Source organism: Phyllosticta citribraziliensis, assembly GCF_038025025.1.
Source record: "Phyllosticta citribraziliensis strain CPC 17464 chromosome Unknown J3D65scaffold_11, whole genome shotgun sequence".
NCBI classification, from domain to species: Eukaryota; Fungi; Ascomycota; class Dothideomycetes; order Botryosphaeriales; family Phyllostictaceae; genus Phyllosticta; species Phyllosticta citribraziliensis.
In genome coordinates this window covers 146,871-164,330 of record NW_027117348.1, presented here as the reverse complement: position 1 = coordinate 164,330, position 17,460 = coordinate 146,871, and the positions used below count along the sequence as shown (strand labels likewise).

Here is a 17,460-nt window from a genome sequence, read left to right as displayed (position 1 = left end):
CGGAGGTCGAGTGAGCGCTTTGGTCTGATGACCATCAGCTGCGGCCTTCTGCTGTATATGTAAGACTTTCAACGCTGCTTCCAGTATCTTGAGGCCATGTAAAAGCTAACGAGAATCATTCAGTAGTTCGTTACATGCTATTCTGGGGATCCGGTCTTTTCCAACAATTCAAGGACCATTTGCGCTCAACCAATTTCCGTTTCTTGTGGCTCAGCCAAGTCACGACAAAGGTATGTCATCTCGTGCTCGTCCAGACTTCCTAACCCTTACTGATGGTTTGGATTGCAGGTCGTCTTGTAGGAAGGGCTTCAGGAGGACCACAAGGACAACTTCGACGTCGCTGGCTTGGAGAAGTGGTTGAGCGTTCCTTAGTTTAATGCAATTCAAGTTTTCATGCGTTCTTCCTAATCGTTGCTGCTTCCCAGCTCACTGTGACTGTAAGCTTTCAAGGCCAGCTGTGAAGCAACTGCAGATGTGGCCCATCGACAGGATTCACCTGGAGAAAAGAGGTCAGCGAATCTCGGCCAATCAGAGTCATTTTGCGAGTCTTGTTGACATTTCCATAACCAGTGCACGTGCCACTACTGTTTGCCCACCGACGACGCGCATCCGCATCTTGCCCATCCTCCAAGACCTATTCCATCCACAAAATTCATCCTCCGAATCGGTCCATTCTTCGAACAACAATCAAAGCCAACCAACACTCACTGCCTTTCCTTCTTTGCACCATCTCAATCGCCGCGCCTTCGCCGCGTTCAATCTTCTTCGCCAATCGTCTTACGACTCTCGAACCCAACACCATGCCTACTATGAACGTCTCCGAGCTCCAGGCCGAGAATGCTTGGCTGAAGGGCAAGTACGAAGCCTGCAAGAAGGATTGCGAAGACGAGGCGGTTAAGCACTTCAAGGAGAAGCACCGCATGGAGCACGAAATCAAGGACCTCAGGGCCGAGCGCGACCAGCTGAAGGTGCAGAACGAGACTCTCCGCAAGCAGGCCAACAAGCCGGCCAGGGAGACTATGGTCCGGTTCCAGGGAGATCTCCAGCAGATTTCCAAGGATAAGAAGGAGATCGAGCACCTTCGCGAGCGCAACAAGGAGCTTACCGACATCGCCAACATCGCCAAGCACAACATGGACACGTTCATTCCCGACGTCAAGAAGCTGGTCAACAAGGTCGATGATGCTCAGAGGCTTGCCGACCAGATCGACAGCGGCATCGCCAGCATGGAACGTGGTAGACGCGCGAACTGAGCGTTCTGAGGTCGCCACCACCGTTGCTTTCCTGGGTAAGCTCTCCATCGCACCACATGGCTGAGAAGAAATGCTGACCTCTACTTGAAGCGCTCTCTCTCGGCTTGAAAACTTCCTGGTCCTGCGCTGGTCTGCTGTCTTGAGGTACGTGAAGTTGCTACTCAACTACTTTTGATTTGCACCGACGCAATTCGTTCCAGATTTGCGGTTGCAATCGGACGGACACACTTTGCGCTTCGGGAAGCTTGAGGCGGCGGAATGAAGGAGGCAAAACACGGAAAACTCGGACAGAAGCAGGACTTATCAGCATCAATACAAGACTTTCTTCAATCTCTTCCTTGCATCCTTGGTTTCGCGCCGTTTGTCGACACGAGGCCACGGACCGCCCTTCGCTTTGTGCAAACAAAAGTTGATGCAGCGACACTGACATCCTGCAGCAGTCACTCGGACGATTCTGGCGGGTAGCTGGAAAAGCGTTTGGGCTAAATCGACGCACGTGTTTCTTCCAGCAGCCACGTTGTCTTTCGCGTTTCCTCATTCAAGCCCATTACGACTGTTTTCGACAAACTTCGGATGCCTTATCAAACCGCTGCCGTCGAACCATATATTCTGCGATCCAGCCGCCTTGCTTTGACCGCGTCGAATTCCAACACGCCGTCTCGCAGCCCGTGTCGCCCACGTCGACCCAAATCTCATCCAGCAACATGGGTGGCGAAGCCGAAGACCACGGTCGAGCGACCGTCCGGTGATTCAAGGTCAAAGTCGACAGGCTTCATTCCGAACTCAGTTGACTTGGGAGCGAAGCGCAGGAAGTGCGGGCGCAGGGGGAGAAAGATCTTGCAACTCAGCACGCCAGACATGGTGGCCACGGTGGCGTGAGGGTAGGCCGAAGGTATCAACTCCTTCACCATGTCCGTTTCGCCCGTTCGCATGGTCCCAGAGGTTCTTGAGTCTGGGAGTGGTGTATCGCGAGTCGATGTCCCATCGAGCGACTCCTCGATCAAGACAGCCTGGAATTCGGACTGGGCCATCATCCCCTGGTTTCCGCTGGACTACTCTTCGGACTTTGCTAACACTTCTTTGAGCAGATCCCTCCCGTCCCTCGAGGATATTTCGACCCCTCGGAAAGTGTCGACTACTGGTTCATCACTAAGGCCTGCTCTCTCCGCTGGTTTCTTTTCCATTGATGAGTTGGTCTGAACACTAAAAAGGGTTCCCCGGCAAGACTTGGATATGTTCTGGCTCACTTGGACAGTCCTCGTTTTAATGAATGGCCGAGAAGCTTTCCTGCATTGAATCGCGAATCTTTTCTTTCACACTCATCTTTATTACCTTCGTTTTTGACAATAGAAACTCGCTCGTATATTGATGAAAAGCTCCTTTTCCACCAGCGTTCTGTCGCGGATGCTACCATGCCAGCTGTAGTTTTGCGCTGGTCTTCAGCTTCGTAGATCGAATTATATACTGGACTTTCTCCGTCCTTCGAGACCCAAAGAGACGCTACAGGATGGTGTGGAAGCTGTATCTAGGTCTTTCCCGTGGCTTAGCTCGGCGCTGGTTGGCGTCGTCGGCGGTCCAAATTGGGTTAGTCACGTTTGTTGGCGGTCTTTTGGGGCTTCGGCTGCTGTCGACAGCAAAACTTGACTAACACCACAACCGACCTCCACCACCGTCCCAGACCTTTTCGTAAGTCAAGCTTCATCAAATTTCTCAGTCACGTTCTCACGACCTCAAAAGCTCACGATACCGTCAGATCACGCCAGTGACCTTTTCTGCCCCCTCTCCCGCCACCTCCAACCAACGCCCACCAGAACCATGCCTGCAGCATCGGCGCAGCGAGACAGACAGCTGCGCATCACAGCGGAGGACGAGGCTTCTCGCCTGCGCGCCGAGCTTCGCCAAGTCAAATACGAGCGCGATCAAGCCCAGATCGAGCTCGTAGCTCGCCGCCACGCTGTCCCTCCCAACCCCGAGAGGATCCCAGAGCTTGCTGGCCACCACCGGTACGCATTGGAGGAGACCGTCCGCTCGCTCACCATCAGCAAGACGGCGGCGGTCAAGCAGTTCAAGGAGCAAGAGGCCACCATCGCCATGCTCGACGAGAAGAACAGGCGGCAAAGGAGGACTCTCCTCGACGTCAAGGCCGCCTTGATGAACATGCTCCCGGACTTTGAGCACGTCCTCGGCTTCCTGGAGCGCCACGCCAACATGCTCCCTCTCGAGATCAGGAGGATCTGCGAGCGTCTTAGGGAGCGTGTGCGCAGTCTTCCGCGCGACGGCTGAGCGTCTTGCTTGGTCCGGAGCCATGGGGTTGGGTTGTGTTGACGCCCATTCTGTCTATCTTGCACAGGTACGTCTAATGCCAAATCCCTCCGTATTCAATGAGTCTTTGCTAACATGTCTTTCGAAGGGCCATCAGCGCTATGCGCTCTGCACTTGACAAGTGTTCACGCCTTCTTCTTCTTTCCCCGGTCACCTATATCCAGGTATGTGCCAACAATCAGCACTTAATCTGCTTGCAGACTGCAAAGCTGACGGGTCTCAACAGAGTCGGCTACGGACATCGACGCCTGTAACACGAGAAGCATGCCAGGGACAGCAGTTGCTTGGACAGACCAAGGGGTAGGAACAAAAAGGGAACTCCAGGTAGCATCTTCTGGCCCAATTCACATGCTTTTTCGTCTGCAGATACCTTTAATATTGCAATACTGCGGCGATGGCCAGTCTTTGTTCCAATACTCACTAGACATGAAACCTCTTACCCCTTTGTCTTCCTTTGGGCTTCTTACTTCTTTGTTCGTATATCAGCGCTCCATCCGGGCAGTTTTCTCTTGCAAATTCCGTTCCAACATTTTTTCTTCCCTCGTGCAACAGCTTGTAGGACTCTTTGCCCGTCAAAGAGACACCGTTGCTTTGTATATGCTGTACATGAACAACGTATATTCGTGACTATTTCAGAAACAATGCAGGGGCTACGAAAGGGAAGCATTACTTTGGGGGATACTTGGGCTCCTTTGGTGCGTTGCCAAAGTGGAATGGCGCAGGCGTCGATATGGCAGGCCGAGTAGTCTCCATGGCGTGTGGCATTGCAGCGGGTCAATATCACAGCTGGATTTTAGCACTTCTGGTGTTAATCTTGACCTCGATTGTTGCCCGCCAGGCGGCACGTCAAATGGTCTGTGCCCATGTCGGCGGCCACCATTGTTTACATCCATCTTGATGCTCGCCCTTCTCTTGACCACCACGCCCCACTTTCGTCTCGGAACCCAACCCAACCAACTGCCTACCTTTCAGCTCACCAGCTTTCTTTTACCTCTACCGTATACTCCTCTGTTGCTCTTTGCTCTACGGACAGCCACATTCCCCGTTTCATCGCCCTCCAAATCCCAACTTCTCACGTTTTCCCAACGCTATACCAACAAGATGTCTCCCACGCTTCGCAGACACCGCTCCATCGCCGAGGGTCTCGCTGAGAGGCTGTTTGGCGTCCCTCGTCAAACCAGTGCGGGTTCTCCCGCTGCTAGAGCCGCCTCCAAGCCTACTCCTCGCCGCCCGGACACCCCCAACCACCAAGCAACCGCGCGTTGGGTCGAGTCGGCGGAGGATGAGGAAGATGAGGAGGAAAATGCAGAGGCGGAGTGCGACTCGGATGGGCGACCCACAGACCCAGAAAAGCGCATGGAGTCTCTCGAGGCGGAGATCGCTCAGACCAACTCGACCCTGAGCGACACCCTCGCGGCCAACGACGCCCTCCACAAGCAGATTGAGAAGCTGAAGGCAGACCAGCGCCGAGTCCGCGCGGAGAATTTCCGCTTGAAGCGTGACAATCCAGCCGAGGCCAAGCTTGCCAAGGAAGTCGAGTCTCTCAAGGCAGAACAGTCGCAACTTCGCAGCGAGAACTCCCATCTGAGGCAAGAGGGGAAAAACAACTCCGGGCTTGCCAACGAGATTCGAGCGCTCAAGCAGGAGGTCATCCAGCTGAAGCAGGCAGCCAAGTCAACGCCTAGCTCTGCCGACCGATCTGCCGCCACCCAGGTCACGGAGTTGAAGCAGCGCGAGCATATCCACATTCTCGAGATCATTCGCCTTGAACGGGAGAGAGACCAGCTGAAGGAAGCAAAGGAAAAGCTGGAAAAATCCCGGGACATCTCCAAAAAGTCGTCAGAGGCGAAGGACCGGACATGCGCCTCGTTGCGGGAGGACAAGCGCAAGCTTCAGCAAGAAACCGACCGCCTGAAGAAGGACTTGGACAACGCGAAACGGCCCGAGGTCTGGCATGACACGGAAGACTTCGTCCGCATCGAGAAGCTCAAGGACGAGATCGCTGCCCTGGAAAGGAAGGTCGCCACACTCGACGACAAGAACGACTCCAAGCGCCGTGAGCTCGACTCCCTTCGACGCGACATGCAGGCCATGGGCCTCAACTCCGGCAGTGCCAGGCGGCACTTCAACGAGCTTCTGCGGGCTGAAGGAGAGAACGAAGTCCGCAAGACCGAGCTGGCTGCCGCTGAGAAGTGCCAGGCCGAAGTCAAGACCGCGGCGAAGTCCCTTGTCAGTGCCGTTCGTGTCAACGGAAACGCTCCACAAAACATCAAGTTTCTGGCAGAACGTCTTGATCAGGCTGTTACCCATCCCTCTTGGCGTCGAGGAGATCTCTGAGCGCATGCCTGCTGGGTACGTTCAATCAACTCACCCTTCTCTGCTCAAGCTAATTTCTTCTCCTCAACAGATCCGGTTGTTCATTCGGAGCCCAGCTCTTCTTCCGCGCTTCAAGTCTGCTCCCTGTCGACCCTCAACATCTGTCTGTTCTTTGTACGTATCGCTGTGGCAATACATTTCCCCACGGCTCGCTTTGTCCGAGACATGAAAGAGAGGGACTCTTGAGACGATTGCTTCGGGCACGGTGTTCGGGCAACGAGGTCAGTCTTCCCCGGTGGTTTTCTTTCAAGTCGTCTTCAGCTCTAACACGGCCACGATAGATTCCAGGCTTCGGGTTCATTCGTCTTACCCTTACGTCGTACGTCTGCAAGCCTCACGCGGGACAGTTGGAGATGGGCCTTTTTGGTACTTTCACTTGCACTTGGGTTTTCACGGTTTCTATTCTGTCAGTTGCTTGTCGTCGGGTCTGACATGAGGGCTCAGGGGGCTTTCACGACTCTTTTACTTTGGTTGCTTTGGGGTTTCTAGACCAGCTTGATACAAATGCGATTAATTCAACCTCTCATTCACGGATGGTTCAAAGACTTCTTCTCACCCACGTTCAATTTGTTTACAAGTAAACCATAGGCATTGTTGATGGAGCCAACGTATTTCGACGAAGCTTCAAGTTCTACCACCTAAGATATGCTCCGCTCCTTTCCAGTCTCGATGTGTCCCCCGACCGAATCACTGTCCCAGGCATTGTTTTCGCCGAGGGTTGAGGATGGACCGGGAGCATTGTTGGCACCAACTTGACACAGCAGAGTGTTAACTTTGCCTTGGCTATCTGCGGACGCGTCTCGCGCGTTGTTGTCGATGTCCAGGTGGCGCGTGCCCAGGATGATTGTTTGCTCGTCCGTCGAAGCTCCCGGTCAACACAACCTTCGCAGCTCGGTTTTTCTGTTCCCATCAACACAACAGATCAATCTTTGAACTCTTCACCGATATCCAAATTTCCTCACGCTCCAACTTTCGGACCACACTTTGCCCAATCGCTCCACTCTCAATTCTCGCTCCAATCACGACCTTTCGAAATGGCTCCCACTACCTTTGGTACCTTCGTTGAGCAGATGGCTGGTGTCTATCACCCCAAGAAGCGTTCACAGCCAGAAACGAAGACGGTCCGTTCGCCCAGAGGCCACAAGCATCACGCCGGCAAGCCAGATCGTTGGATTCGAGAGAGGAAGCCTCGGACAGGACCAGTGGTCGCAACTGTCCAGGACAACAGCAAAAGTCATGCAGCTCGTGCTTCCGCCCGAGTCAACACCAAACACAACAAAGACGCCGCCGACATCGAGTCGAAGTCAAAGGTTTCTGGCTCAGCTACCAGCCCTGCTGCGCCGGTCGTCAACAAGGACAACCCAGAAGTTGGAATTGAAGAGCAGGTCGCAGCAGAAGTCGTAAGTTGATTTCAAAACATCTAACACTTCCAATACTGACGCCTTTGTCAGGAAAACATCCAGCTGCGCAACGACATGGTCTTGCTGGGGAAGCGCCTGGCCGCCGCCGAGAGGAACAATCAAAACCTCAGCGGCACCGTCGACACCCTTCAGACGCACATCACGAACATCGAAAACGAAAACAAGCAGATGGACGGCGCCCTCAATACCATGACGGCCAAGATCCACGAGTGCGCTAAAATCCACGGCGACACTGCGCACAAGCAGGAGGCTGGAAATGCTGACGCGTCGACATTCGAGGCTCGCGTCGAGGAACTGGACAAGGAGATCGCCCGGCTGAGGGAGGAGCGCGAAGAAGTTGCGAAGAAGCTAAAGGCCAAGTCGACGGACCAAGCAGCTCTCGCGGCGCAGTCGAAGATCCGCCAGCTTGAGAGCGAAAACAAGGCGCTTAGATCTGAAGTCGCAGTCGCCCAAGAATACAACTCTCGCTTGGCTTCGGACGTCGCGGAACTCTTCCATCTCATTCGCGACGCTGGCTCTTCGGTTCCTCAGAAGATTGTGGAGAAAGCCAAGCACATCTCGGCCAAATTCTTCCACGCACAAGGAGCAAAGAAGTAGGCACTAGATCAACGGTCTTCCCTTCTTTTCCGTCATATTCATTCATTGGCGCCCTGCGGACTCGCGGAGGAAGGAAATACGGCGAGGGGGTGATACACTTGGATGGACATGGAGGGAGGGGAATGGTTGACAGGGGCATTGCAGGGAGGACGCACACTTCGTGGTCGAGGGGTCTTGTTTCTTTGTGGGGATGGCTGGTGTGTTGAACAAGAGAGAGAAAGGGGGTGTAAGGAAGTACAAGGACAAGCATGTGGGAGGAAAGAGTCATGCCAGAGAACGGCATCAAAACCAGCGTTCTTTGGTGGTGCCACTTGGGCTACAGGGGTTTTAAACATGTTGGGACATGCGAGAAGAATATTGAACGGGAAACAAAGCAACCTGTGTTAGATATCGATGAAATTGTTACTCCACCCCAGAATAACGACTCCGAAGGGTTCATGCGGGCTCACTCATTGTACCTAAACAAAGCTGAGCCCTTGTGGGTCCAGTGTCTGCGCTCTTTCGATTCCCCTTCCTTTCGAGCACCCCATCAGCGTACTGTGTCGCAGAGCTGCCACAATGCTGATTAAGATACCATTGACAGTTGAGCCATACAAATCTCTGGCAGTTTGCAAATGCTGGTGATAGAACCGAGAAAACGATTTGATCCTCGTCCGAGCAGAGCACCGTTGGTTAATCCAAAGTCCTCCATCCGCGCAAGTCACGGTCTTTGTACTGAACAGCCGGCACGGAAAGTGCGGAAGCATCTTCGGACATCAGAATCAAAGCCCTCGCACGGAGATGATTTCACTTGGGCTACAGGAGAGTTGGTACTTAATCCATTAATTTCTAGCTATTCATCTCCTGTCCCGTGACCCTTGCAACGCCGCCACACTGTCGCTCCATCCCATTCTCCTCGACCGCTCCGTGACAATTCGACAGGAACTGAAAGCAAGTGAACTCGTAGAACAGGTTACCGAAACGACAGAGAAGTCAAGCCAATACAGAAGCCTTTGCTCACAAAATCAAGAAGCTGAGTCGTCCAAGATTCAGCCTTCCAATCCGTGCCTCTCTTGAATCCGATTCTCCAGTCCCCAGGCCTTCCCATCACACAGGCTCCCCATACACCTTCTACTTGACTTCCCCAGAACAGGATTGCTGGGTGGCAAATTCATGACAACAGCGCCATACTCGCGCTTGTAGTAAGAGAACGGCTCAGCCTTGCAATTGCTGTCCGGCGCGTCGGCCTTTCACGAGTCCGCCTTGGGCGTCTTGTCCTCGCTTGGTCTGTACCTGGTCCTGCGGTGCTTCTCGCGAGAGCTGTCGGTGCGCGCAGGGGTGCGAGTAGACCATTCCAATTTGCCGTTGTTGAGGCGATCCGTGGCGGGCTTCGCGGGAGTCGGACGGCTTCTGATTTGGCTGGCGGCTTCGGTCAGGACACTGTCGGTGCGCGCAGTCTTCTGGGCTTCGGGAGAGCGGTTGGCGGTCTCCGTGCGCGTATTCCTCTGGTTCCTGGGCGAGGGACTACTGGTCGCTGGCTCATAACGACCATATTTGAAGGTCGGCGACTCATGTGGGCTGCTGGCTCCCGGCTGAAGATTCTTGCTGCTGCTCGGGGTCTTCAGGTCCTTGCCGTAGTCCTTAGATGTCGTTATCAGGCTCTTGGTCTTGTTGGCCGGAGAAAGCGTAGATCTCGTGCGCAGGACCACGGCCTCGAAACGCTGAGTCTTCTCCTTCAGAAGTTTCATTTCCTCGTCCCATTCCCATTCTGCGTGTATGGCCGAGGCAGATTTTCTGCTGGCGCACTCGAAAATGGCGCCAGTCTGGGCTAGGAGACTTCCCTCAGGCTTCTTGCCAAGAGGTTCGTGACCATTGATGACAGCGTTGTTCAGCTTGTTGACCGCGTGCTCAGTGAGGTTTTCTAGCTGCTTTTCGGTGGAAGCTTCGTGGGAACGCTGGTTTTCGGAAGGTTTGTGGGAATGCTTGTTGTCGGAGGCTTTCTGGGAGCGCTGGCTGGTATTTTGACGGTCCTCTAGCGTCTTGACCTGGGACTTCAAGGCTTTGACCTCGTCCTCCAGGACCTTGATCCGCTGGTTCTGTCCAGTTTCGCTAGCCACCAAATGCTTGATTTGGTTCTCCGCCTCTCGAACCTTCTGCTGCAGACGCGAGATCAAGGCTCGATTGCCAGGATCAGGATTCGCCATTGAAGGCCGCGGTGGCGTCGCGTCAGTGCCGGCGTGGAGGGACCTCTGGTACTCAAGGTCTTGATCACGACAACTCTCCCTCAGGCGTTGGTGAGGGTCCATGGCCACTGATTATAGTAAAGCTGTCACCTTCGTCAGCGCTTGAGCAGTATTTCTCGGTGATGGGTGGACCTTGTGACCGTGAAAGCGGTTATTCCCAAGTAATGGAGCAAGTGTTTGTTTCGCTCGGAGATCCTTGTGCTGAGTCTTGGAAGTGACCTGAGGCGACGTTAGCTTTGCATGTGCACGAGAAACAAGATACTCACCAGGAATGGATATAAAGGCTGTTCGTAGAGGGTTGATGAGAATGCTCAAGACCAATGTGATTGTGTTGTGGTGGAATATACGCGTGACATGGCACTCCTCTGACTGCACTTCATCAGTCCGCCGACGGCAGCGCACAGACTTCGTCCCTCAGTGTGAACCATTGGGAAGTACGCAAACAGTGCACAATAGCAGCACCATCAAAAGTTCAAGTGTTAAATTGGTCCTTGCCAGCCCTCGCGGAAGTCCAACGCCTCACTGAATGAGCCACAATAACGTCCAATTCCACATGTTGTTTGCAACTCTGCCCAACCAGTGTGGTCAGGAACTCAACGCAACGCAATGTCCAACCTGACTGAGCAGTGTTGCCCAGTAGTGCACCAAGACTTTATAGATACCTTAGGTACTATTCAAAGTAGAAGGATGAGTCACAAGTAAGGTGAAATGATAAATTTCTAAGTAAATTATATCGATCCCACAAGTAAGTGAATCAGAAGGGGGGTGGTAGGGGCTAAAAACTGCCAAAAAAGCCTTTTCGCAATAAGCACATCTCGCCAACGCAATCAGAGACGTATAATTGATTGATTCCCCAAACTAGCGGGTACCTAATTGATTGAATTGCGTTGAGCAAATCGATTGCGCAACTTGCGCAACCGGTTGGGTTGTCGACCACACTGTGCCCAACTGCGTAGCAGTGCTGCCGTGTTCCGATGCCGTCTCTCCATTCCTCACGTCTTCAAGTCTCGCGTGTAGTCAGTAGAAACCTCGTCGTTCAATTGTCCATTACCGTAATGCCAATCAAGAAAGCAACCGTGAACGCCTTTGGACAATTTCTCTGTGACTCAAGCAAAGTCCGGCCACCCTTCCAGCGCCTGTCGGAATACCCGTCGCCTTCGCCTGTCCCTGTCTACGCAGCATTGCTTTCCGCAAGAGAACCTGCGAAATTTCTATGGCAAGGCGATCCTTTGGGGTTTTGCAAGGGTCGAAGCAAGAGTCGGGCGAACTGGCCGCCAGAGCCATAGACAAGCAAAAAGTGAGAATGCAAGAAACAAAAAGTGAGAATGGAAAAAGAAACCGCAAATTCCCTCCATCCTGAGTCCGCTCCAGCAAGTCTCCACCGGGGCTTGCAGTCGCTGTTCGACCTGTTGTATCGTGGCGATCTGTAGAAGGGGAAGCACGAGTTGAATCGAGAAAATGGCGGATGCCTCGGAACCGATCGATCGTGAGCCCGCCGTCGTGAAGTGGTGGAATGAAGGTCCGTTTGAGCAGCCCTGAGCTCTGTGTGTCGATCTTCTGTTGTTGGTAAAGTAGCCCACGGGCGGCGTCTTTGAATTCAAGCATGAGGGTGATCCGATCCATGTCTAGTCGTTCTGTCGCAAAATTGGAGTTTGGATAGCCGCTCCATCTGTCACGAAATCGATCAGTCCATGTCCAACCAACAACTCGAAACAGAAGCGGCAGCTTACCTAGCGAGAAGCCCTTCGCATCGCCTCCTCCTGCACCAGCCTGTCGAGTTCCTTGTCGCGCTTCTTGTACTTGCCCGAGTGGATCTGCTGAGCACCCTCTGCACCACGGGATCCACCAGGGCCAGCGACCACGAGAGGACGGCCCTCCTGCTGGAGCCTGAATGCACAGTACTTCTCACGACGGAGCTCCTCCTGCAACCTGCGGGCCTTGTCTTTGAACGCGAAGACGGTCTTGTTGGTGTCCTCCAGCTTCCTCTCCAGGACTTCGATGTGGTTCTCGTATTCCTCTTCCCTCTCCTCAAACTTGGCGACTCTCTTGTCGGCTTTGTGGAGCGCCTTCTTCAGCTCTTTGATCTCCGCCTTCATGGACTGCTCTCTGAAGTTGACGAGAGACGAGGTGATGAGCTTGTTCTCGTGCTCGGCTTCCTTGACATCTTGGTAAATGTTGTCGAGGCGGGTCCTCATCGCTTTGTCCTCGCGCGACGTGGACTCGCTGTTGGCGACAAGGGAACTATCGGCATGGACGTAGCTGTTCGGGAGAAGGGAACTGCCACCATGGACGTAGCTGTCGTTGAAATCTTGGTCAGCGCTTCAGCCTGGACATTTTCGGTCGGAATGCTCAGACCTGTTCTCCTTGTACACGTTGCGCTTGGCGTAGCGGTCTGGCATTGTGACTTTGGTGCGTCGGTCCGCGTCACCGTCGTTCTCCAAAGCGTGGCGATGGGCTTCGACACTGTTCGAGATCTCGCAAGATCTTTCTGGGCCAAATAAATCAGGTGTGGTAAGCCTTTTGATGTTGAGGACCCAGGTCTCGAACGTAGGTTGAAACGACAAAATATGAGAATGTGTTGATGTGTTTGGGGAGAGGTGTTGGCAGACGCCGTGTTGTCAGTCGCAGGTCATTGGTGGTCCGTGCACCATCAGACTGAACTGAACACCCATCTGTCCCAGCAACAAAAGAACCTGCAAAATGGAAGCTCGGCGGAACATGTATACGCTGTGCCAAGCTCCTTTTATCTTATGGCTCACGTAATTGCCTGCCTTTCAAGCCAACCTCTTGTCGCAGAAAAGCTGTTTTCAACGCACGCAAACACCACCCGCAACGAGCTTCCGCTGCGCGATACCCAATGAAGTCTTGTAGCGAAAGAAAAGATCAACAGCCAGACTCTGCTGCAAAGCGTGACATGTCCACATCCGCAACTACCGCCGACAAAAAGAGCAAAAAGAAAGGATTATTGGATCTCTCCGACGGGGACTGTGAATACTGTTAGTGAACTGTTGGACAAGCGGATCGTTTAGATCAAGACTTACATCGAACCCCGGTCTCCCGCGCTTGCACTACGCTGTAATGACAAGCGGAAATCATCACCACTAGACCATCGAAGACTTGTTGTTGATGGAGGAGCCCTGGCTAAAATATTTTATGAATCGTGAGACAATCCACGACGACCAAGCAGACCTGGTCCAGCAACTTCAAAGCCATGAAATCTTCGTCTCTTTTGTCTTCAGAGAGGAGAGGATGAAGGGATTTCGTTGTTCGGCCCGAAAGTGTTGGTATCAGGGAGGTCCGGGCACTTTACTGCGGCTCCACTCTCAATGCGGGTTACCGATGACGCGCGAGAATCCCACCGCGCAAAGAGATGGTACGGCAAGGAAGTGCTCGTTGTCTTTCCTTCGGCTTCGGGATCTCGAGGCAAGAAAGTCCGGGGGCGATCAGGAGTCGTCCAATCCAGAGGGGATGGTCCCAAGGAGATTCGGCAATGCTGTCCGTAGCCCACGCGCCGCTCGGACCAGAGTCGAGCTCTTCTCCTGGAGAGAAATCGTCCCTCTCAATGGATCCACTACTGGAATAGGCTGCAGCACTGGAGTTGACGGTGAAGAGCGATCAGGGGCAGGGAACGCTGCAGGGCCGACGACCCTCGCCGTCGAGGAAGAGGTGTAGATGCGCAGGTACTTTAAAAGCCAGCGGTTGTAGAAGGCGAATCCAGGGGAGCTGATAATGACGCATCGTAATTGCTCAGCTGGCATCCCGAGTCCTCTGGATCCCTTGTGGCTGCAGCGTAGGCAACCCGATGTGTGACTCTCCTATCGAAAAAAATGTTCTTCTTTGCACAACGATCTATTGTGCCTATAACAGATCCAAGGGAGCTTATATTGCCGAGTGCCACCCCTGACCGATGTGCGCGAAGCATTCCTTGGGTCTTCTTCGTGTAAAGCCGCTCGCCGAATGAAGCGCCTCGTCCCGTGACGCTTCGCCTTGACTTCCAGTGATCTGTTCAACACGCAATTCTCAGCCTAACTTTTGGGGATTCTGGCAACAATTGGACGATACCTGTAAATTCTAGGCCTTGGCGATCGACTTTGGAGCAGAGTTTGCCCTGCCGGCTGTCCCGTCTCCTCCCTGGACAAATTGACGCACTCCTTTCGGTCTGTCGAAGAGACCCGCGCCCCAGAGACGCATCACCTAGTGGCCGTGTCCAGGCGGGTCCCACCCTTTCATTCCCTTGCAGATTGAAGGCCTTTGGCAGGGCGAAGCCTTGTCGATTGAGGCCGCCGCAGGCACCGCATCCCGACTGACAGCTGTCTGTTATCGTCTTGTCTCGGATTCAACGCGTCGTGTCGGGGCTGGAATGAACGGAACGTAGGAATTTCGAGTCGGTGGACGCATGTCGAACACTGTGGAAGTCTGTAAAACGAATGCACAACCAGCTGACCACCGTGGTTTCGCGTATTTGGAAGCCGAGAGTAGGGACGTTGCAAGAGCGCGTTGCTCCAGGCTGGAGCATGTTGGCGGCGAGCATCGGACAGTCGGGAAGGGTAGACGAGAGGGCAGCACGAACAATCGAGTGGGCCAAAGAGGGTTGATTGGAGCCCGCGGTACGTCCTTTTCGCCTTAGCCGTCTCTTTCGTTTGTACCGTCTTTGCCTGTTTGGGTTTCTGGGAATATTGTGTGGTAAACTGCTTTTACTTCCCAAAAGCAAGTCTTCATGCCGATCGAGACTGCTTTCACTGGAAGCGTACAGCCCAGAACCTTCCGAAAGCCATTCGACAGACGATCTGTTAGGAACCGATGGCCCTGAGTAGAGTCAGTTTGTAGTCTCCAAAGACTGCTGAGAAAGGGCTTGCCCAACTTGATAGCAATCCTCCTTGTTGAATCGCAACTGAATCTGGAAGCCTTAAATACGGCATGTGGTCACCGGCGCTAAAGGTTCTGGACCAGCAGAAGTATATACTGGCTTTTCTGAGGTGTGGGAGATGGACAAGCTACATTTGGCGTGTGGTGTGGTGCGTCCGGCGGTGGTTGTTGTGGGCAACTTGACAGCACCGCCCGAAGCGAGCGGCTCTTTTTCCAACACCACATCCTCGCACCACATCCTCTCTCCACCACAGCACATTCACACCACAGCACATTCACACCTTTCCGCCAAACCCCATCCCCTCCCACCAAAGCCTTCCTAATGTAAAGTTCCGCCCTGTCACCGAAGTCCCACCCATGCATTGTTTTCTGACAATCGTAGATCACCACCACCTCCACTATACAGTCAAAATGCCCGTTTTCAGGAAGCCCTCGTGCTTCCGGAGCAACGAAGAGTTGTTCGACCAATTTGTAAGTTTTCCAGAACTCCAGAGGATCACAATACACTGACCTCCCAAGGAACCGGTCAACGAGCCGGCGCCTGTCCCCTCCGACCGCGGCAGCGAGAGCGGCGATGGCCAGGCCAGCGACGGCGAAGTGCCCACCCCCTCCGAGGGTGACGTCCGCGACCCGAAGGTCGTCGAGCTCGAAGCCCTGCGCGCAGCCAACAAGGCGCTGCAGGAGGAGAACGCGGCCCTGAAGCCGCTCTACGAGGAGAATCGGGCCCTCCGCGCCATCCTGCACCAGCTCAGGGCCGAGACGGAGGCGGCCAAGAAGAACGAGGCAAAGCACCGAGAGGACAAGAAGGGCTCGGTGAAGAAGGCCATCAAGGCCGCGAAGGAGGTGCAGGAGCTGAGCGCCAAGATGGCTCAGGCGGCCTGGGTTGTCGAGAAGGCGACGTCCGGCCTGAGGGACGTTTGAGGTGGTCGTCTCGCTGGGGTTTCTGGAAGTCTTGCCTGGGTGGGCCTCGAATGCATGGGAGCGAATTCTATACTGTATCAATCAATTCCACACTCTTCTACTTCGTCCCTTCATCACAAGTGCCTTGCTTGCTTTGAGTCTCCGAATTGCTGGACATCACCGCACATGCGACCCCTCTTACTCAATCATACAGATTTAGCCGCGAATCCATCCGCAATCCCGGTGCTTCGTTGTTTGAAACCAAAAGGAGGTTTGTCAATGGGCCCTAGTTGGTGTTTGCAATAGTCAGGATGGGAAACGATTTGGGACAGGCAAGGGGGTCAAAACAACAGCTTTTCTGTGTTCAATTCAAAGGGTTTGGTTTTAATGGAGGTACTCAAGAACACGACACCGTTGCTGAATCTGTGGTGGTGTGGGTTGACTTTTTCGCCGCCAATGTCAAAATGTGTCTACTCTCGTCGAGATGCTTCAATTTCAACAGCTACGGCGGCCATTGATCTTGATTTAACAATACGCTGTGTTAATTCAGGCTTGTTTGGACGGTGCTTCCGCCTGCGGCAGCTATGCTTTGCGCGGCGCCTGGGTTGGACAAAACCGCCGCACCGCCCAAACTGTCGACACTAAACACCTACTTCAACTCACTTCTTCCACAAAATCCAACGCCTCGAACTCCATCCTCACCCCCTTCAAAACCGAATCTCTCCCATTCAAACGTGAGTATGGCGTTCTCTCTTCTGGTGGAGAACCTCAAATTCGATGTACTTACGCTTCTATCCCAGATCAAACCAGAAGCACCTCTCCCAAGCGATGCCTCCCAAGAACGAGAAGACCTCCTGCCCTTGCGCCGGCCCGGTATGTTCTAAGTAGAGACCGCCTGCAGCCTGTCACTGACAAGTCTCCCAGTCGGCCACCAAATTCCTGGTTTTCACGCCTGAGACTCCCAAGCAGAGCGTCGACAAGCAGCTTCAGGCTGCCAACACCAAGTTCCTGGTCCTGACCGCCGAGGAAGGAATCGAGGCGGCGAAGCCCAACCCGACCAACACTGAGAAGAAGTAGAGGCTGGGGACTCTACAGGGCCGGGAGCTCGTTAGCATCGAGTCCAAGCGAAAGCAGCGCAGGTCAGCACGGGGTTTTTGGGGGGGCGCGATGTGCTAGCCAAAACCGCTCCAAAATCGAGCGTCATGAAGGCGCGCTGAATTGAAATGTTTCTGCTTCTTCATTTATCGTGCTTCTATCAAAATTTTCTCTGAATGCTTCTCTAAACATCAGTGAAGCGTGCGCCTTGTGCTAGCGCGCGCTGGCCCCACCGCAAATAACGCCATATGATTTGCGCCCTCGCCATCCTTCCAAACGAGACATCTAACTTCATTCCGCACAAGCTTTCAACGCAAAACCACTCTCCATTAGCCAAAAAGGCGTGAGTACCACATCTAGCCCCTCCCCCGCCACGGTATTGACGCGTACATCTTAGAAACTTCTTCG

The 17,460-nt window shown here is 53.7% G+C and overlaps 4 protein-coding genes across 4 annotated transcripts; 2 read left to right on the top strand and 2 right to left on the bottom strand.

Annotated features, from left to right (window-relative positions):
- Window positions 1–4,676: 4,676 nt before the first annotated feature.
- J3D65DRAFT_685154 (uncharacterized protein) lies at window positions 4,677–5,912 on the top strand (the record flags this gene model as incomplete). Its single annotated transcript, XM_066803802.1, has 1 exon — window positions 4,677–5,912. One exon carries the CDS (start codon window positions 4,677–4,679, stop codon window positions 5,910–5,912), a length of 1,236 nt encoding a protein of 411 aa, XP_066651649.1.
- Window positions 5,913–6,985: 1,073 nt separating this feature from the next.
- J3D65DRAFT_605954 (uncharacterized protein) lies at window positions 6,986–7,969 on the top strand (the record flags this gene model as incomplete). Its single annotated transcript, XM_066798395.1, has 2 exons — window positions 6,986–7,351; window positions 7,403–7,969. 2 exons carry the CDS (start codon window positions 6,986–6,988, stop codon window positions 7,967–7,969), a joined length of 933 nt encoding a protein of 310 aa, XP_066651648.1.
- A 1,229-nt stretch (window positions 7,970–9,198) lies between these two features.
- Window positions 9,199–10,254, bottom strand: J3D65DRAFT_605953 (uncharacterized protein; the record flags this gene model as incomplete). The annotated part of the gene is made up of 1 exon (XM_066798394.1): window positions 9,199–10,254. One exon carries the CDS (start codon window positions 10,252–10,254, stop codon window positions 9,199–9,201), a length of 1,056 nt encoding a protein of 351 aa, XP_066651647.1.
- Window positions 10,255–11,921: 1,667 nt separating this feature from the next.
- On the bottom strand, window positions 11,922–12,590 carry J3D65DRAFT_605952 (uncharacterized protein; the record flags this gene model as incomplete). Its single annotated transcript, XM_066798393.1, has 2 exons — window positions 11,922–12,486; window positions 12,547–12,590. The coding sequence occupies 2 exons, from the start codon at window positions 12,588–12,590 to the stop codon at window positions 11,922–11,924; spliced, it is 609 nt and encodes a 202-aa protein (XP_066651646.1).
- Between the last annotated feature and the right edge of the window lie 4,870 nt (window positions 12,591–17,460).